Source organism: Actinia tenebrosa, unplaced genomic scaffold, assembly GCF_029948245.1.
Source record: "Actinia tenebrosa isolate PJP-AT-01 unplaced genomic scaffold, QUT_ActTen_1.0 PGA_scaffold15__27_contigs__length_11533743, whole genome shotgun sequence".
In the NCBI taxonomy this organism is placed as follows: Eukaryota; Metazoa; Cnidaria; class Anthozoa; order Actiniaria; family Actiniidae; genus Actinia; species Actinia tenebrosa.
The window spans coordinates 4240602-4261526 of NW_028292575.1; the positions used below are offsets into that span (position 1 = coordinate 4240602).

Sequence of the window (20925 nt, forward strand, 5' to 3'; positions counted from 1 at the left end):
TGTTTTGTCACACATAAGTCAATTAATGATTTAGTGTTATGCGTTACACGTGTTGGCTCATTTACTAACTGATAAAGCCCATAGATATCCAAAATATCGATTAAATTAGATGAAGCTAGGTTCGTTCTCGTTAGTTCTAAGAGATCGCAATTTATATCACCTAACAAATAATAATCGAGATTTGTCTTATCAATGCTATCTATGAGCTTTTCAAATGTCGTGAATAACTCGAGGGGTGAGTTGGGAGGGCGATACCAAGTACTAACTAAGAATGATTTTGATCGTGGCTTAAAGATTTCTATAGTGATGAGTTCTAAGATCCCATCATCAAAGTCTTCGCGTCTTTGATAACTCAGGTTGTTTCTCATGTAAATACATACGCCTCCTCCGTTTCTACCATTCTGAGATCGATCTTTTCTGACAATATCGAAACCCTCTATATGTAACTCAGAATCCATAATGGTAGAGTCTAATTTAGTTTCATTGATTGCCAGGATATCAATTCGGGAGATGCGGCGAGAAACACCCGTAATTCATCAATGTGCGCAACTAAGCTATTAATATTTAAGGAAGCCATTGTTAAACCACGACCAAATATTTTGTCTAAATTACGTGACTTACCCTTGTTCCCTTTCTCTATGGGCTCCATGACATTTAGTTCCTATGTCTTCTTTAAAAAATTAATAAAATTGGTTGCAAACTGTTTGGTTCCTGATCTATTTAGATGGAGCCCACTCCGGTTTAGATGTTCGTCAGGCTTGATGTTGGAATGTTCTATATAGTTCCAGTTGTTCCTTTCGCAAAGCTGTTTGATGATGGTGTTGGCTTCTTTTGCCTTTCTGTTTAGCGATTCGTCGTCGCTTCTCTGGATGATACTTGAGACAGCTACCTTTGTTGAGTTGTTATTTACAAGGGAGGCCAACTCGGCAATTTCTTCAGCACAAGCTTGTGCAGAACTGGATGAGCGTAAACTGTTGGTGCCAACATGTAAGAGTATTTCATCTGGTTTTTTATTTATAAGTGGCTTGACGTGATATTTCATATCGGCAGTTGTAGAACCAGGAAATGTCCAAACTTTTACTTTTGAAGTCTTCGACATCTTGTGCCCTTGTAAGTATTTGATCATCGAGTCGCCGACAATGAAGATGTCTTTCTTTGTGCTGTTGGATTCATTCTTTTGTTTGGGTCTTTTAGGGTAATTAGGCTCTTTTTCTTTTTGGGCACTAGGCTTCTTGATTTTCTTTGTTTCTTTGTCTCGAGGGGCATTTGGAATTTCATTTTTGGCTTCTGTTAAGGCAGAGGATTCCCTGGAGGAAATACTTGGTGGTTTATGCAAATTCGGCTTGTTTTCCTCATCAATAACAATTTTAGGTATTGGTTTTGCTTGTAAACCCTCTTCTTTTTCAAGATTAAGTAAACGTATTGTGGTTAACAGGGCCCTGTTGTCTTCATGGACTTTCTGGTTTTCCCTTTCAAGCAATAAAACTTTCTCTCTGAGTTCTCTGTTTTCACTTACGAGATCACTTGGACTCCTGTGACTGTTATATTCCTCTCTTAACCTTGAAACTTCAGTATTGATTTCTTGTAATTGCTGCTGCAGCTCCTGTCGTAGGTTATTTACTGAGGATTGAATAAGGTTAGAGCAGTTATGGTAACTGTCAGGCCGAATAGGATTATCTTCTTGATTTGGATTTGAATTTTGGCGGGAAACTTTCGTAATAACGGCTGGTTCTTGTGATATCGATCTCTTAAGTCGCCTCCTCAGGACGGCTTTTTTTCCTGATTTCGATAAGTTCCTCTTCCCCAATTCAGTCTTTAGTTGCGAAACATGAAGGGAATCAAGATCTCTTCCATTTAGAGCTGATTTAAGAGCTAAGCTAGCTGAACCAGTATGTGATGGAGCTTCGATCGATGACAATGATCTAGTAGAAACATTGGCTATCGTATTAACTTTAGCGCTCCTTAATTCCGGAGGAGATATACAAAAACTAGATCCTTCATTACTTGAACTTAAGTCTTCATCATCAGAAGAAAGCATCGAAGTTATCGTAAGAGAACTACTGCAGAGGTTATTCACGTTCATGGGTTCTATGGGCTATAGTCCATGCTTTTTGCCCGAAATGGCCAAAAATGACCTATTTTGCATCCTTCATAAATAATGCATATTTTCTTAAAAGGTGTGAAAATGGCCAAAAGTTCGTCAAAACCATGGGCTATAGTCCATGCTTTTTGCCCCAACATATCCAAAAATGACCTTTTTTGCATCCTTCATAAATAATGTATATTTTTTTTAAAGGTGTGAAAGTGGACCAAAATTCGTTAAAAGCTTGGGCTATAGTCCATGCTTTTTGCCCCAAATTGGCCAAAAATGACCTATTTTCCATCCTTCATAAATAATGCATATTTTCCCAAAAGGTGTGAAAATGGCCCAAAATTCGTCAAAACCATGGGCTATAGTCCATGCTTTTTGCCCTAAAATATCCAAAAATGACCTATTTTGCATCCTTCATAAATAATGCATATATTTTTAAAAGGTGTGAAAATGGCCCAAAATTCGTCAAAACCATGGGCTATAGTCCATGCTTTTTGCCCCAAAATCGCCAAAAATGACCTATTTTGCATCGTTCATAAATAATGCATATTTTCCCAAAAGGTGTGAAAATGTCCCAAAATTCGTCAAAACCATGGGCTATAGTCCGTGCTTTTTGCCCCAAAATGGCCAAAAATAACGTATTTTGCATCCCTCATAAATAATGCATATTTTCCCAAAAAGCGTCCATGCTTTTTGCCCCAAAATGGCCAAAAATGACCTTTTTTGCATCCTTCATAAATAATGTATATTTTCCCAAAAGGTGTGAAAGTGGACAAAAATTCGTCAAAAGCATGGGCTATAGTCCATGCTTTTTGCCCCAAAATATCCAAAAATGATCTATTTTGCATCCTTCATAAATAATGCATATTTTTTTAAAAGGTGTGAAAATGGACCAAAATTCGTCAAAACCATGGGCTATAGTCCCTGCTTTTTGCCCCAAAATGGCCAAAAATGACCTTTTTTGCATCCTTCATAAATAATGTATATTTTTTTTAAAGGTGTGAAAATGGCCCAAAATTCGTCAAAACCATGGGCTATAGTCCGTGCTTTTTGCCCCAAAATGGCCAAAAATAACGTATTTTGCATCCCTCATAAATAATGCATATTTTCCCAAAAAGCGTCCATGCTTTTTGCCCCAAAATGGCCAAAAATGACCTTTTTTGCATCCTTCATAAATAATGTATATTTTTTTTAAAGGTGTGAAAATGGCCCAAAATTCGTCAAAAGCATGGGCTATAGTCCATGCTTTTTGCCCCAAAATATCCAAAAATGATCTATTTTGCATCCTTCATAAATAATGCATATTTTTATAAAAGGATTGAAAATGGACCAAAATTCGTCAAAACCATGGGCTATAGTCCCTGCTTTTTGCCCCAAATTGGCCAAAAATGACCTATTTTCCATCCTTCATAAATAATGCATATTTTCCCAAAAGGTGTGAAAATGGCCCAAAATTCGTCAAAACCATGGGCTATAGTCCATGCTTTTTGCCCCAAAATATCCAAAAATGACCTATTTTGCATCCTTCATAAATAATGCATATATTTTTAAAAGGTGTGAAAATGGCCCAAAATTCGTCAAAACCATGGGCTATAGTCCATGCTTTTTGCCCCAAAATGGCCAAAAATGACTTTTTTTGCATTCTTCATAAGTAATGCATATTTTTTTAAAGGTGTGAAAATGGCCAGAAATTCTTCAAAACCATGGGCTATAGTCCATGCTTTTTGCCCCAAAATAGCCAAAAATGATCTATTTTGCATCCTTCATAAATAATGCATATTTTTTTAAAAGGTGTGAAAATGGACCAAAATTCGTCAAAACCATGGGCTATAGTCCCTGCTTTTTGCCCCAAAATGGCCAAAAATGACCTATTTTGCATCGTTCATAAATAATGCATATTTTCCAAAAAGGTGTGAAAATGTCCCAAAATTCGTCAAAACCATGGGCTATAGTCCATGCTTTTTGCCCCAAAATGGCCAAAAATAACGTATTTTGCATCCCTCATAAATAATGCATATTTTCCCAAAAAGCGTCCATGCTTTTTGCCCCAAAATGGCCAAAAATGACCTTTTTTGCATCCTTCATAAATAATGTATATTTTTTTTAAAGGTGTGAAAGTGGACCAAAATTCGTCAAAACCATTGGCTATAGTCCATGCTTTTTGCCCCAAAATGGCCAAAAATAACGTATTGTGCATCCCTCATAAATAATGCATATTGTCACAAAAAGCGTCCATGCTTTTTGCCCCAAAATGGCCAAAAATGACCTTTTTTGCATCCTTCATAAATAATTTTTTTTTTTTTTAAAGGTGTGAAAATTCCTCAAAATTCGTCAAAACCATAGGCTATAGTCCATGCTTTTTACCCCAAATTGGCCAAAAATGACCTATTTTGCATCGTTCATAAATAATGCATATTTTCCCAAAAGGTGTGAAAATGGCCTAAAATTCGTCAAAACCATGGGCTATAGTCCATGCTTTTTGTCCCAAAATATCCAAAAATGACCTATTTTGCATCGTTCATAAATAATGCATATTTTCCCAAAAGGTGTGAAAATGGCCCAAAATTCGTCAAAACCATGGGCTATAGTCCATGCTTTTTGCCCCAAAATATCCAAAAATGACCTATTTTCCATCCTTCATAAATAATGCATATATTTTTAAAAGGTGTGAAAATGGCCCAAAATTCGTCAAAACCATGGGCTATAGTCCATGCTTTTTGCCCCAAAATGGCCAAAAATGATCTATTTTGCATGCTTCATAAATAATGCATATATTCTTAAAAGGTGTGAAAATGGCTCAAAATTCGTCAAAACCATGGGCTATAGTCCATGCTTTTTGCCCCAAAATGGCCAAAAATAACGTATTGTGCATCCCTCATAAATAATGCATATTTTCCCAAAAAGCGTCCATGCTTTTTGCCCCAAAATGGCCAAAAATGACCTTTTTTGCATCCTTCATAAATAATATATATATTTTTTAAAGGTGTGAAAATGGCCCAAAATTCGTCAAAACCATGGGCTATAGTCCATGCTTTTTGCCCCAAAATGGCCAAAAATGATCTATTTTGCATGCTTCGTAAATAATGCATATATTCTTAAAAGGTGTGAAAATGGCTCAAAATTCGTCAAAACCATGGGCTATAGTCCATGCTTTTTGCCCCAAAATGGCCAAAAATAACGTATTGTGCATCCCTCATAAATAATGCATATTTTCCCAAAAAGCGTACATGCTTTTTGCCCCAAAATGGCCAAAAATGACCTTTTTTGCATCCTTCATAAATAATATATATTTTTTTTAAAGGTGTGAAAATTCCTCAAAATTCGTCAAAACCATTGGCTATAGTCCATGCTTTTTACCCCAAATTGGCCAAAAATGACCTATTTTGCATCGTTCATAAATAATGCATATTTTCCCAAAAGGTGTGAAAATGGCCCAAAATTCGTCAAAACCATGGGCTATAGTCCATGCTTTTTGCCCCAAAATATCCAAAAATGACCTATTTTGCATCGTTCATAAATAATGCATATTTTCCCAAAAGGTGTGAAAATGGCCCAAAATTCGTCAAAACCATGGGCTATAGTCCATGCTTTTTGCCCCAAAATATCCAAAAATGACCTATTTTCCATCATTCATAAATAATGCATATATTTTTAAAAGGTGTGAAAATGGCCCAAAATTCGTCAAAACCATGGGCTATAGTCCATGCTTTTTGCCCCAAAATGGCCAAAAATGATCTATTTTGCATGCTTCATAAATAATGCATATATTCTTAAAAGGTGTGAAAATGGCTCAAAATTCGTCAAAACCATGGGCTATAGTCCATGCTTTTATCCCCAAAATGGCCAAAAATAACGTATTGTGCATCCCTCATAAATAATGCATATTTTCACAAAAAGCGTCCATGCTTTTTGCCCCAAAATGGCCAAAAATGACCTATTTTGCATCCTTCATAAATAATGTATATTTTCACAAAAGGTGTGAAAATGGACCAAAATTCGTCAAAACCATTGGCTATAGTCCATGCTTTTTGCCCCAAAATGGACAAAAATGACCTATATTCCATCCTTCATAAATAATTCCTTTTTTTTTTAAGAGGTGTGCAAAAAAGCACTCCTGCACCCTCCTTTAGGCTATACTTAGCTATTTGAGACTGGGGGCGTTGTCGTGACGTCATCGATGCTTGAAATTGATGGTGTGAGATGTGAGCCCTAGGGCTTACTTCCCAAAGATGCTCGAACTTTTGATGACTCCCACTACGCCCGTTTGAACCCCCCTTTAGACTATACTTATCTTTTTAAGGTTGGGTCGTGGTCGTGACGTCATCGATGCTCGTTAATTATGGTGTGAGATCTTGTCACTAGGGCCAACATCCCCACGATGGCGGAATTTTGGGTCACCCCCACCACGCCCTTTTGCAACCCCCTTTGGGATATACTTAGCTTTTTGAGGCTGGAGGCATGGTCGTGACGTCAACGATATTCGAGATTGATGGTGTGAGACGTGGGCCCTAGGGACAACATCCCTACGATGGCAGAATTTTGGGTAACCCCCGCCACGCCCTTCTGCACCCCTATTTTGCGTTCTTCATAAATTATGCGTATTTTCCTATAACGTGGGAAAGTGGCCCAAAATGTGTCAAAACCATAGGCTATAGTCCATGCTTTTTGCCCCAAAATGGACAAAAATGACCTTTTTTCCATAAATCACATATAATGCATATCTTTTAAAAATTAGTTGTGAAAATGGCCCAAGATGCGTGAAAACCATGGGCTATAGTCTATGCTTTTTTACCGAATATGGCTTATGTTGCCTTACTCCTGAATAACTGCTTCCAAGTTTTACCTTGATATAGATATGCTTAACCTATTTTTTTAGTTTCACTTTAATAGAATTATCGTTTTTAATGTTTTTTTTAGGTGGGTGTCGCTACTCCTTCTCATAGTTTGAGGGATCAAGATTCATTGAAGGATCTTCATCACAGCTACGCAAGCCACTTCTCGTCAAAGTCACAAAAAGGAGTAGAAAACGACCGTTCACAGCGAACACATATCGTGCTGTCATCGGAAGGAGATCTTGATTCTTTGACCTTGCCACCAAAATACAAAGGAAAGGAAGAAGGTATAAAACCAGTCTCCAGTAGGCGTGAGCATGCGCAAACGTCGTCCATGCGTACATCTCGATCAGCAAGTACAAAGAAGCAGAGTTTGGAACCAGTCTCCAGCAGATGTACGCATTCGCAGATATCATCCAAGTCGAAGACCGAACCACCTGAAGTAAAGCCCAAACCAAGATGGCGCAGCTCGTCTTCTTCAAAAATCAACGAACCAGTTCAATTTAAGCTGCAGCTGTCAGATGTCTTATCACGTGATACAGTGACGTCATCACAAGGGATGGAAAGCCGGCTTCGTTTGAAGACAAAACTGCAGGAGCAAAAGGTTGGTTCGAGTTATTATGAATTGCCTTCTTGTCTTGTTTGTCCAAGATGATCAAATTAGTCCTCGCCTGCAATGCCGCTTGAGTGTCTTTCAGATGATTTACGTTAGTAAGATTGCGGGCGAAGGTTGACTACACTTATATTTCTCGTTGCTAGGAAACACCCAAAAAGCCACTGGACGTTAAACCAAAGCCCTGGAGAGCAAAATTTGGAGAAAAAGAATTAACTTTTAAAGACAATATCTTAACTTTTGAACTGAAAACAAAATTACGAGCAAGATCTTTACTGGAGAAAGAAACAGTAACAATAACACAGGTAAGCAGCGCTACAATGCATAGCAGAAATAAACGATCATGACAAGATATTAAGATTAATGGTTAACTGTAGGAATGGGACCAGGTAAGGGTACAAAGCAAAAGCACAATCATGACGAAATATTAAGATTAATGGTTAACTGAAGGAATGGGACCAGGTAAGGGTACAAAGCAAAAGCACCATCATGACGAGATATTAAGATTAATGGTTAACTGAAGGAATGGGACCAGGTAAGGGTACAAAGCAAAAGCACAATCATGACGAGATATTAAGATTAATGGTTAACTGTAGGAATGGGACCAGGTAAGGGTACAAAGCAAAAGCACCATCATGACGAGATATTAAGATTAATGGTTAATTGTAGGAATGGGACCAGGTAAGGGTACAAAGCAAAAGCACCATCATGACGAGATGTTTGGATTTAAGGCAACTTATTCATGTAGTGTGAAAACTCACAATTAACATCCCATTCATTTACTTAATTTCATTATTCATTTTCCCCTTGTTTGTCTTATGTGCTGCACCGGTTGCCATAGGAACAAGAAGAATATGGTGATCTGGACACCTCGCACACACGACAAGGGAACTACAGGTACATTTGTCAATTTCGTGTTTAGTAATTTGACATGCGCAACACATTGCCACTTTACACGCAGCAACAGGACAACACGTGAACAGTACGGTATATGCAGCATGAAAAGTTTACACACGCAAGCGTTTCCAATATACATCAACCTCACATGCACAGAACATGCACAATTCCTTGACGGCATACGCGGTGCACGTGCACAACACATGAGCACCACGTGTACAGCACATGAACATCATTTGCACAGCACATAAACACCGCGTGCACAGACCATATCACATGTGCAGGAGTAATGATTAATTTTTTAAAAAAACAACAGGAAATTCGCGGACCATCGTCTAAGTGTAAGAAGAAGAAAGCGACATCGGCCGACATCAAACCCCGTGAGACAACTGAAGAAAAGAAAGGACATACGAAGCGAATTTTAGAAAAATATGCTTCGTTGTGTTGAGGAATTTGTGTCACATGCATGTCACATGATTATAGGGGTCACATGATCACCAATTGTGAATTACGTGTTAACTCAAGCAAGTAATAAGGCAAGAGCGCAAAAGCCTTTTGTCTTCTAGCGGGGATTAAAACAAACGCGGACTCTGATGATGTTCAGTTAGTGTGTGCGCGCACTGCCTTTGGAAGATCTCCTATGATGCACATCAGGCTTGTGACTTGTATGTCTGACATTTTAATAGTTGTGACTTGTGTTTGTAAACGTGGAAGATGAGAATAAAGTCATATATAGAAATTAAACTATTATATAACGCCGTATACCGTGGTAGACATTACTGAATTTTTATAACGTTGTATAATACACCTTATTTATATATTTAACCCGCAACAGATTCTTGATGTAAGACTCGTATACGTTAAAGTAGATGTCACGTTAAACATATTATAATTAAACAAAACTCGACGTGACAGAGGACGGCGCGTGCGGAGACGAATGGCTCATTTTAAAACTGCTGTTGACTCCGCGACAATATGCAAAAATTAAGCTTTAAGTTCTGTTTTTCCTCCCCGTAAACAGCAACGACATGACCGCGATCGTTCATTTCACTTCATTCACAAATATATTTTTATTCATTGACCACTTGGAGATTTTTTTTTTTTTTTTTTTTTTTTTGATTCTGCTTTTTATTGTGTAAATAATATTGCATTTATAAACTATATTTAATAAGTTGCCTGAAACTCTTAATTATGTTCTCCGGATCCATGATGTAAGATTCCTCTATGTATCTACAAATAATCATTGAACTAAATATAGCTTCGATGACGATTGCCTGTCGTAAACCTGCTGTCCAACCAAGACGGAAGTGGAATAATAACTGTCGGAACGGGAAGTTAAGATTTCGACTTCCTGTAAGTTTAAATCATTAATAATTTGGTACAAATACGACAGGTTTTCGTTAATTATTTATTCTATATTCCGCTAATTTTGACTTCCTTTTGGCAACATATTGCTGGTGGCCAACGAACCCAGATGGCAAAATTTGCAGTAATATCTACCCAACAGGGACAGGTTAAATCTCTTATAAGGGCTAAGCCATAAGAACAAATACTAATTAAGTAATAAATCCAACCAGACATCCAAATGACATCATAAAGGAATGTCTCGTTTTCTTGTGATATGGATATCTAGTAATCGATTAACTGTATAATAAATCCCGTCTCGTTTCAAATGTGTCGTACCATACGGCTTACTGACCATCGTCAACACACCTCGCTTATACTGACGTATGAACCAATCGTGATATCATTTTTTTATCGTGTCAAGTAAGATAATACACGGAGATGGATCACAAAGCGATCCCCACCTGTTAGTCTTATCATCATTAGAACGCGTATAACGCGTCACGTAATATGAACAGTTGCGTGAGCTAAACACGTGAAGACTTCACTGCAATTAGTGCAGTTTCCTTATGACTGTGAAAATCTCAGTGCCGTGCCGTGACCGTGATGCTTTCTAGAATTTTAATTTTAATTCTAGAAATTTAAGTGTTCCGGGTATTTGATTGGATGGAGAGTGAATTCTCGAGCAATGTGATTGGTCTGGCGTATCCCTTGCCGTGTCAAGAACGTGTTCGTGCCGAGAGCTTTTCACAGTCATGCGAAAACTGCTCTAATAAATACTCGCGATCCTCTTCTAGATCCTGATTTTATATATATATACACTTGATTGCAAAAAGGTTGGGTGGGTGGATGGATGGATGGATGGATGGATGGATGGATGGATGGATGGATGGATGGATGGATGGATGGATGGATGGATGGATGGATGGATGGATGGATGGATGGATGGATGGATGGATGGATGGATGGATGGATGGATGGATGGATTCCCTATGGCCTCTCCATTACCGAGTTCATCCGGATCCCATGGTAATACTAATGCATTTTTTGATAGTGAGAATCAAGTCAATGACCTTATTTGTTCTAGATCTTCAGGCGTTCATTTTGTTCGAGAACTCTTTTTTGAGTCGAGGGCGGATGCAATATTAAGAAAGAGAGTCATTAGAGACGGTGATATTGAAGTTCAGCGAGAAGCGAGGGCTTGCGAAACAAAAACCTAACGTCACGAGTCAGCATGAGGATATGAGGAAAAGTGACGACGAACAAAATGACCAACCTACAAGAACTTTCTTTTTTTTTTTCCGTATTATTTCTGCTTGTTAAACGTATAATAAAATTTATATTTTATGCGTCACCATATAAATGGCAAGCTTCTGCAGAATAATATGAATTAATGTCTTGACTGAATTCGATTTTCCTTTAAGAACTTTTATTTAACAACTCCAGTGAATTCGAACGTTCCAGAATTCTTTCCCACCTAGTGGTGATAACATAAGGAATATAAACGCGTGGGTCCACGATTTGGTTAACTTCAATTGCAGTGAGTCTAAGGTCGATGCTAACCAAAAAGACACATTACGCTCACTCAAACCTATTGTCATTCAATCCGCCTTCTAATAAATGTTTTAAACTACCATTTACGAGCATTTCCGAAAGCCTCCCGAGTGCTTTTCGTACGTGGCTCGCGTCATGTTCGTATAATATTGGTCATTGTTAATCTTTAAAAGAAAATAATATGTTTTATTGAAGGTCGCCCCCTTCCTTCCTCCTATTCTTTGAAGAAGCTAGACTCTTATAGAATTCTGGGGGTTTCGAGGTGTCGTATTATTTAACTCTTGTAGACAACTGTTAAAATTTTCATAAAGTCTTTGAGAAGAATAGTAAATTAACATTAAGAGCATCTAGGAATACGTGTCTCAGTTGATTATAAGACAGGCCTAATGAACTAGTTCACAGAATAAAATTAAATGCATTTTGACAAGGTTTTTTTTTGCCAATGAACTTTACATTCAGACGGATTGTTGTTGTTTGGTTGGATTCTAAATGAAGCCGTTCAGAACGAATTAAACTGAATCAAATGAGCTTTTATGAACAACAACCAATCAACAAGCGAAAAAGATATTTAAATTTGTCACCTAATCTGAATTATCGTTCTTAATTTGAAAAAAAATTTTCATTCATCAAAAAAAGACGACATGCACCTGTCGAAGGGTATACGTTTCTATGGAAACGTCACTTATTGCAGCCAATCAGATCGTCAGCTTATCGGAAGAGATTCTCCTATTGGAAATGAATATTGAATCCATTTTTTTTGAATAAGATATTTTTGATATCCTTTTAATTTAAAGTAGGAATAAAAATAAAACAGGTTTGGACACATTAAAAGCAAAGGTTTTACGATTTTACGTGTTATCTATAATTTATGGGTTTTGATTCTAGTTTAGGGTTGAAATTTTTGTGTCTACAAGTCTCTCTGTGACGTTTCATGTTGTGACAGTTTGACGCAAGTAGCATTGAAATGGCTTTCCATTGTGTACTAAATCAAGCCCATTGACGTCACAGAAATCCTTAAAATAACCTTTTTTGATGGAAAGCCAATAAGAACAATCGTATAGGAAACTCTAGATGAGAAGCGTGGGCGAGATAGATGCATATAAGGCATTAGTTCCTATTTTTATTTCACATCTACTCCGCTAAATGAAAAAAAGGTGGTTATTCTGAATTTAACTTGAAAACGGCCCACCAACCTGAAAGTCACAGACTGTAGACATATCTCGACGAAAACGGCGGCAAAAAGCAAATCGGAAACGTCAGAATTGCTTGACAAAGTAACAGAGACACAACACAAACCCGTTCTTGGTGACAAAATGAGAAACAGGATGGAGGTAGGAGACTATGTGATCGACAGTGACACTGAATCTGACTGTAGTAGTAATGGAGGGAGTAAACGAGTTCAATGGGCTGATGATTTGGTAGAAATACGATACTTCTCTACTCCACATGACTTCAAGAAAAGCTTTCGTAAAAAGATTCGTAAAATCAAAGAAAAAGCTGGCGAACTGTCGGACAAACCTCTAAAAATAATAACAAGTATGGGTGAAGTGAGCGCTACAATATTTCAACATGGTTTAGAGTTTATATCCAAACATCATGGACCTCATGGATCCTTCGATACCGACTTGGTTAGTTACGAAGACTTAGAACAAGAATGGGACAGACTATTCAAGATTTATGCCGTTCCTACAAGCGAAGGACTCGATACCGTTGAAGAAAATAACTCTAAAAGAACAACTTAAAGGTGTTAATAACTGCGGTAAAATACTTTAAATCAAGGAAAGCAAATGATCCCATCGCGCTCGTAAAGAAATGAAGGCTTTTTGACAAGAAATTGGATAAAGGGATGTAAAGTCGACAGAAAAGAAATACTTGACATAACAGAAAATCCGTAGGAACACCTGTCAAAGAATGAAAGATGTTACCATGAAAAAAGAAGAAAGCAGAATATACTTTTTTATTCGCATTCGCATAGACGAATTGTATGAAAGACAAAAAGGGTGATTGGAATAAATGAACAGCTTTGAGCTAAGTAATCTATTTGAATCTTTTTAAAAAAGCAATATAGATTGACTAACGTACGTACGTACGTACGTGTGATGTACATGAAAAATGTATAAAATGAATATTTAAATTATTCAATGTTAAGTCATGTACTCAGCTATATTGCAACATATAAGATATATTTTCGAAATTTACACCAAGTCAAAGAAATAATTTTGCTACTTTTGCAAAGAAAATTAGATTTAGGTCAATAATTAAGTACATTTTTAAAGTAAATCGACCAAAAAATAAGATGCATAATCGGTTTGGTGACACAGCCAAGCGATTCTCCAATCTTTGTGCAAGAAATTGCCATATAAATAGTAAAAAAGCCAATAAAGAATTGCGGGCGATTCTTTATGAACTGGGAAAAGGCGGATATTGTAAATATATTGAATTAAAATCAAGAAAAACATATGAATATATTTTGATGTATAAATAAATGATTTCAAGAACGTTTGGCGCGAAAATCTCAGCAGGCACGTGCTAAATTTGGGCGCCAAAAGTGGTTTGTTGCGGAATTGAAAATGATGAAAAATTCAAGACCTTTCAGCCAAAACGATTATGCGGGTTTATAGCTAGGAGATTTGAAAAAAAACTTTTCTATTTTTAGAACCCAAAATCGACTTAAGATTCTTAGTGAAAAGGATTATAAAAATAGGTTAACTGGCTTAGACAACGCAATGAACGGAAATTCTGGAAATTCATCTACATCACATTTTGACAACTTCATTCGATGCTTATAATTCATATTTATGCTTTTGATAATCTGTCTTTAAAAAGCTTTACATGTAAATACAAATAGAAAAAATATAATATATGGAAAAAGATTGTTTTCAATAAATTTCAATAAATAATCAGTTTGACAATAAAAGAATACAAACCTGTTTTGAAATGGTGCTTTTAATCGAGTTCATTTTTAACATGGTAGGTCAATACAGGAACCGATTCAAATATACTACAGCAGGCGTTAATTTAGTGGGATATCTCAGCCACAGCAGGGGACACCGCTGTTTACCCAAATATTATATATGGTTATTCACAAAAAATACCGCTTTTTAACGTAGTAAATATATAAAAATCGCATTGAATTCGCCACTGAAAATAAGAATTGTGAATGACAGCTAGCTCTGGTATTTTTAAAAATCTGGTTCAGGTGAGTTTCGCCAAAAATGCGAATGCGATGTCTTCCAAACTAACGGTAACGATACGGAACCGGTTCGCAAATAGATTTTTTTTTCCAAAGAAAAACTCCCTCAGGATATTTGGTCAAGTTCGTTTCTACATGCATAGTTCAATCACACCTTGAAACTCCTCTGGCTGAACTTGACGTTATATCTACGTGAAAAACTTAATGTCGGAAAGCGAAGTGCATCACAATTTTATACAGAAACGTCAAGTTCCTCACACTAAGTATTTAATTCTGGGTTCGTTTGTATTTGTTCAGTTAAAATGATTTCTGTATCGATTTCTGTTTGTTTTTGAACAGTTGCGCGATTTGCAGGATCACATGCATGACTTTCCTAATATGGGTATATGACGTATACTTCGATTTTGGCTTACATCGTTTTACATTCGGCAAAAAAAATTCAAACAAATTCCTACTTTTTTATGGAATGTTGTTATGATCCATTTAGCGAAATAAACGGGTTTCCCTATGGCACGTAGATAAACACGTTATCACTGAAAAATACACAATAGATTTTAATATTGGATAATCGTTTGGAGGCAGTGCAGGAAGGACGTCCCGTTGGAGCTCCTACAAAGGAGCCATATTTCTTCAATTAAAACATAATGAATCTAAACTAAACTATCCAAGCCGTAATACTTTATTTTGGAGAAGTTGGAAAGATGATAAATAACCAAGATGACCTTATTTCTGCGAATGACAGCCAAACTGAGCGTAAGCGAGGAAGACCTAGAAAACCTGTCAATGAGAAGTCAACGATCACGCAAGTGGAACCGAGAAAACGAGGTCGACCTAAAGGATCCAAAAATAAAAACCCAAAGGAAAAGCAAGCTGCATCAAATAGACTAAATTCTTCAGCAGTTGATATCTCAATTTTACAAGAAAATTCTATAGAATACGAGAACGAAATTAAATATGTATCTAGTCAACCGAATCCATCAACGAATTTGAATATTACAAACATTAATCTTCTCCCAAGAGATAACGCTGAATGGATCGATAAGAATACATGTACATCTATTTCAATTAGTGATTGTTCTTCTGAATGCGTGAGTAAGCCTGGTAATCTTCCATTATATACAAACGTTAACAAACCAACTACAATCTGCTGGGGTAAAAATTTAGAAGGCGTGGAAATTAATATTCCTACCATGGCCATACTAGAAGCTTACAACGAAATAACAACTTGGAGGAGAAATGTCTTTTTAGTTCCTTATGGGAGAACTGGTAGAAATTTTATCGATCAAATAACTTTACACATAGATGATTGGAATGCGTGCTCTGACAAACAGCATATTGCCTTAAAAGCTGCCTTTGTTCTGTTGGCTGTGGGTCTCCAAAAGCCAAATAAAAAGTCTAAAGCTAAAGAAAACCAGCGCATTCTGGCGAAACGTCTCGCACTCTGGAAGGTCGGTGAGCTCAATCAATTAATTCGCGAGGGGAGGATAATTCAAAGTCGCATGAAGAAACACAAGACCACATGTCCACCTGATCGATCAAAAGTCTTTGCAAAACTTGTGATGGAAGGACAAATTAACTCAGCATTGCGCTTCTTAAATGAATCAACAAACGGAGGCATATTACCACTTACAGATGATGTCATGACTCAACTCAAGGAGAAGCATCCTGAACCACAGCCAGCGAAATTGGGATCATTGCTATTCGGCCCAATTGATTATGAGATACCCGAGTCAATTTATAGTGAGATAGACGGTGATATGATCAGACAAGCAGCCCTGAGAACTAAAGGCTCGGGTGGCCCTTCAGGTATTGACGCTAATGGCTTCAGAAGAATTCTTGCCTGTAAGTCATTCAAGCAATCCTCCTCAAAGCTTTTTTTTTTTTAATAGTGATTAATAATACTTTATTCAAAAAAATGCAGATTACATATTTTGAAAAGGAAGACATTGAGGTTAGCCCTATATAAGTCCCCTAATTTAAAATAAATAAATAATTTTAAGAACTAATAATATATATATATATATATATATGTACAATACTAACTTCGAAAAATGTTCATGTGTTTCTTAAGTCTTGTTTTAAATTTATTTACGTTGGGTTCATCTGTATGATTTACTACGTTATTAGGAAGATCATTCCAAGATTTGATTATTCGCACAAAAAAAGAATATTTGTAACAATTTACTCTAGCAGATTTGGTCTGTATTTTAAATTGGTGATTAGCTCTCGTTTTCGTACTTTTACAAAGTTCAAAATAGTCCCTGAAATCTAGACCGTTCATCTTGTGTACAATCTTATAGCACTCAACTAGAGAGAGGAATTCCCTTCTAAGTTGCAAAGAGTTCCATTTGAGTATCTTACATCTGTCTTCATATGCCATCTCTTGTCGTTTTTGACCAAGTGCGATGCGTGACGCTCTTCGTTGTATAGATTCAATTGCATGGATATCCTTTACTAGGTGTGGTGCCCAAACTGGGCATGCATATTCCAGAATGGGACGGACCAGTGATTTATAGAGTATGGAAAAGATTTCCTTATTTCTACTACCCGTGGTACGTTTAACTAAACCAAGGACTTTATTTGCTTTATGTACAATTGCTTCTACATGTTTGGACCAACTTAGATCGCTCGACATTATAACTCCAAGGTCTTTGTAGTCATGTACGTTCTTTAATGCTGTGTCGGATATGTGATATTGTGTTCTATTCTTATCACCCTTATGAGTTATCCTCATGGCTTCACACTTTTTAGGGTTAAACTTGACTTGCCAATCCGCCGCCCAGTCTTCTAAAGAAGCAAGGTCCGACTGTAGAGCTGTTACATCCCCAACGTCGGTTAGTCGTCGATAGATCTTAGTATCATCAGCAAACAATTTGATGCTTGATGTGGCTACATTTGGAATGTCATTTACATATAACAGAAACAAGATCGGCCCCAGAATTGAACCTTGCGGGACACCCGATGTTACTGGAGACCAATCAGAAAAGGATCCACGTATTTGCACTCTTTGTTTTCTATTAGTTAGAAAATTCCTGAACCACAATAGTAATTGATCGTCAATGCCATACCTGTTAAGCTTGAAGAGTAGGCGTTCATGTGGAACGCTGTCAAACGCCTTTGACAGGTCTAAAAAGATAACATCTGTCGCTTTTGAGGTATTTCTTGATAAACACCAGTCATTATAGCTACTTAGAAGTTGGCCTACCGTTGATCTGCCTTTTAAGTATCCAAATTGATTTTGGTTTAATAGTTGATGTTCTGTCCAGAAGGCTATGACTCTTGATCGTACTATTTTCTCTGCCACTTTACAAATGATAGATGTCAACGAGATTTGACGGTAATTTTCCTTGTTGTGTTTTGGACCTTTTTTGTGGATTGGAGTTATATTTGCAATTTTCCAGTCCGATGGAAGTGTACCAGAATAAAACGACTTGTTAAACATCTTGCACAGTGATGTGGATAATTCCTTTGCACATTCTTTCAAGATACGCGGTAGTACTTGATCGGGCCCAGGGGACTTGTGAATGTTCAATTCTTTTAGATAACTTTCCACTTCATTAGCTGAACATTGAACGTTGCGTAACTTTTCAGTAACAACAAAGCCAAATTCTGGAAGGATGCATTGTTCTCGTGTAAATACAGATGAAAAGTATTCATTCATGTGTTGTGCTATGTCTTGATCACTTGTCACTTCTTGACTTCCTTCTTTCAGCAACACTAAGTCGTTGGTACCTTTTCGTTTTGATTTCATGTAGTTCCAGAATGGCTTTGAATTGTTCTCGGATTTTAATTTGTTTGCTAGATCTTTCAGATGGTTCCATTTTGCTGAATTGCATTGCTTTTTCAAAGAGTTGTTTAGATTACGGTACGCAGTCCACTGTTCACTTTGTGAAGCACTAGCCACAATGACAAAGATCCTCTGTACAACATATGTAGATCCCACCACCATAGAGGCATTAGTTGCAAGTCGTTTGATACCGCTTGACAAAGGTGAAGGCAGCGTAAGACCCATTGGAGTTGGAGAGGTAATCAGAAGAATCATTGGAAAGTGCGTAATGAATGTGTCAAAGGATGACGTCATCGAGACCAGTGGCTCTCTCCAATTGTGTGCAGGCCAGAGATCAGGGAATGAAGCTGCAGTTCACGCAATGAATACTATCTTTGCTGCAGATAACACAGATGCCGTACTTCTTATTGATGCATCAAATGCTTTCAACTCACTAAACAGAGCTGCTGCTTTGCACAACATCAGAATCCTTTGCCCTATTATTGCAGTTTATGCCATCAACTCGTACAGACAGTCAGCAAGATTATTCATCACAGGCGGGAAAGAACTCGTATCAGCTGAGGGAACAACACAAGGTGACCCACTGGCTATGGGTATGTACGCGTTGAGTATGCAGCCTCTTATTACAACATTGCAGGCTTTTTCTGACGCCAAGCAATGCTGGTTCGCTGATGACGCTAGTGGTGTAGGAAAAGCAGCGGATCTTAAAAAATGGTGGGACACTCTTAACCAGTACGGACCAGATCTTGGGTACTTCTCCAACGCAAAGAAGTGCTGGGTTATAGTAAAGCCACCAAAAGAAGAAATCGTCAGAGAAACTTTTAAGGATACACCCATTAATGTAACAGTGGAGGGGCACAAACATCTTGGTGCAGTTCTTGGTTCCAGATCGCTTCTAAACGAGTACGTCACGGAAAAGATTGACAACTGGGTGAACGAGATCACCAAATTAGCAGAATTTGCTCTATCACAGCCACAGGCCTGTTACGCTGCCTACACGTTTGGCTTAAAACATCGCTGGACGTACTTTCTTCGCACACTTCCAGATATCTCAGACCTACTGAAACCTTTAGAAGCTGCCATCTCCGACGTGTTTATACCCGCCATGACACAAAAAGAATGTGATGAAGATGATCGCAAGATTTTATCGCTACCGACACGATATGGAGGTATCGGTATTACTAACCCGTGTATTGACGCAAAGTATGAATTCTCATCGTCAGTCAAAGTAAGTGCCCCACTTGTGGAGAAGATTATCTCCCAGTCTCACGAGTTGCCAGATGAAATTGAAGTGAAAACAGCAAAGCAGAAATGTCACACTGAGAAAGAAAAAGCATCCAAAGATGCGTTTGAAAGCCTGAAGGAAAGTCTACCAAAGATTACAGCCAGATCCTTGGACTTAGCCGCAGAGAAAGGAGCATCAACCTGGTTAACTGTAATTCCTCTTAAGGAAATGGGATTCGACTTGAACAAGAGAGAATTTAGAGACGCTTTACGTCTCCGTTATAATTGGTCTTTCAGAGACATTCCATCAAAGTGTGTATGTGGTGAAGATTTCTCGGTCGATCACGCAATGATATGTAAACGTGGTGGATTCGTAATTCAACGTCACAACGAATTACGCAATCTGGAGGCTGAGCTTCTTAGCACAGTATGCAACGACGTAGAGATTGAGCCCTTGTTACAATCAATCTCAGATGAGAAACTAAGCAAAGGAGCAAACAAAGCTGCAGACGCAAGACTTGACATCCATGCACGAGGTTTCTGGGAGAAGCAACGTTCTGCCTTTTTTGACGTAAGGGTTTGTCACCCAAATGCAGATACGTACAAAGATCTAGATCTACCCAAAATCTACAAGCTACATGAAAATGACAAGAAGCGGAAATACACCGAAAGAGTAAACGAAATCGAACATGGAACATTTGCTCCCCTTGTCTTTTGTACAACAGGAGGTATGAGTAAAGAATGCAAAACATATCACAGCAGGCTTGCTGAACTGATAGCCCGAAAGAAAGGTGAAGAGTACCACAAAACAATGGCATGGATTAGGGCCAAGACTTGTTTCTCTCTGTTAAGATCTGCACTTGTATGTCTACGAGGCTCAAGGACTATAAAAAGAACTTATAATGATATAAACAACATAGACTTAGACATTCAGGTTGCTGAAAGCGCCATTTTATAAATTTAGATTTTTAGCTTATTAACGTAGATTTTTAGATAAAGATACATAGTTATATATTTAATATATATTTCAATTTTCCTTATTAGTCAGTTTTTCATCTTATAATTCCTTCTTCTTTGTAAGTATTATATATTAACATATTCATATTTAAATAATGGACAAATTCTATTCGTTTTTTACAATCTTGAAAAAATGTATAAATATTTAAAAATTATTAATTATTGATTAGAGATTATTGTTATTATTAATTATTGATAGATTTTAATATTCTATGACAAATAAAAAAAAAAAAAAAAAAAAGAATACTATGTACGAGGATTGTGACGCACATTACCTATCTTATCGCTAACAAATGCGTAAGAACTTTTTAACAAAAAAACACTCAACAATTCCATTTTTGTAATTGTGGTTGACCAAGTGTATTATAATAT

General features: G+C 37.2%; 3 protein-coding genes and 1 pseudogene across 3 annotated transcripts; 3 read left to right on the forward strand and 1 right to left on the reverse strand.

Annotated features, from left to right (window-relative positions):
• Positions 1-1066, reverse strand: part of LOC148910888 (uncharacterized) — a 6883-nt pseudogene extending 5817 nt beyond the window's left edge.
• A 5554-nt stretch (positions 1067-6620) lies between these two features.
• On the forward strand, positions 6621-9194 carry LOC116292821 (uncharacterized). Its single transcript, XM_031700175.2, has 5 exons — positions 6621-6635; positions 7010-7528; positions 7684-7842; positions 8379-8434; positions 8751-9194. The coding sequence occupies exons 1-5, from the start codon at positions 6621-6623 to the stop codon at positions 8857-8859; spliced, it is 858 nt and encodes a 285-aa protein (XP_031556035.2). The 3' UTR covers positions 8860-9194.
• Positions 9195-12386: 3192 nt separating this feature from the next.
• Positions 12387-14263, forward strand: LOC116292822 (uncharacterized). Its single transcript, XM_031700176.2, has one exon. The coding sequence runs from the start codon at positions 12646-12648 to the stop codon at positions 13072-13074; it is 429 nt and encodes a 142-aa protein (XP_031556036.1). The 5' UTR covers positions 12387-12645; the 3' UTR covers positions 13075-14263.
• Positions 14264-15596: 1333 nt separating this feature from the next.
• LOC148910889 (uncharacterized) lies at positions 15597-20657 on the forward strand. Its single transcript, XM_089030392.1, has 2 exons — positions 15597-16395; positions 18409-20657. Exons 1-2 carry the CDS (start codon positions 15716-15718, stop codon positions 20492-20494), a joined length of 2766 nt encoding a protein of 921 aa, XP_088886518.1. The 5' UTR covers positions 15597-15715; the 3' UTR covers positions 20495-20657.
• The last annotated feature ends 268 nt before the right edge of the window (positions 20658-20925 follow it).

Bases quoted from the DNA above. Each gene is read 5' to 3' on its own strand.
- LOC148910889 (XM_089030392.1), top strand. From the start codon at position 15,716: ATGGCCATACTAGAAGCTTACAACGAAATAACAACTTGGAGGAGAAAT. The intron at 16,396-18,408 runs GCTTTTTTTTTT...AGTCCACTGTTC, and splicing joins TTCAAGCAATCCTCCTCAAA to ACTTTGTGAAGCACTAGCCA.
- LOC116292822 (XM_031700176.2), top strand. From the start codon at position 12,646: ATGAGAAACAGGATGGAGGTAGGAGACTATGTGATCGACAGTGACACT.
- LOC116292821 (XM_031700175.2), top strand. The intron at 7,843-8,378 runs GTAAGCAGCGCT...CGGTTGCCATAG, and splicing joins AAACAGTAACAATAACACAG to GAACAAGAAGAATATGGTGA. The intron at 8,435-8,750 runs GTACATTTGTCA...AAAAAACAACAG, and splicing joins ACACGACAAGGGAACTACAG to GAAATTCGCGGACCATCGTC.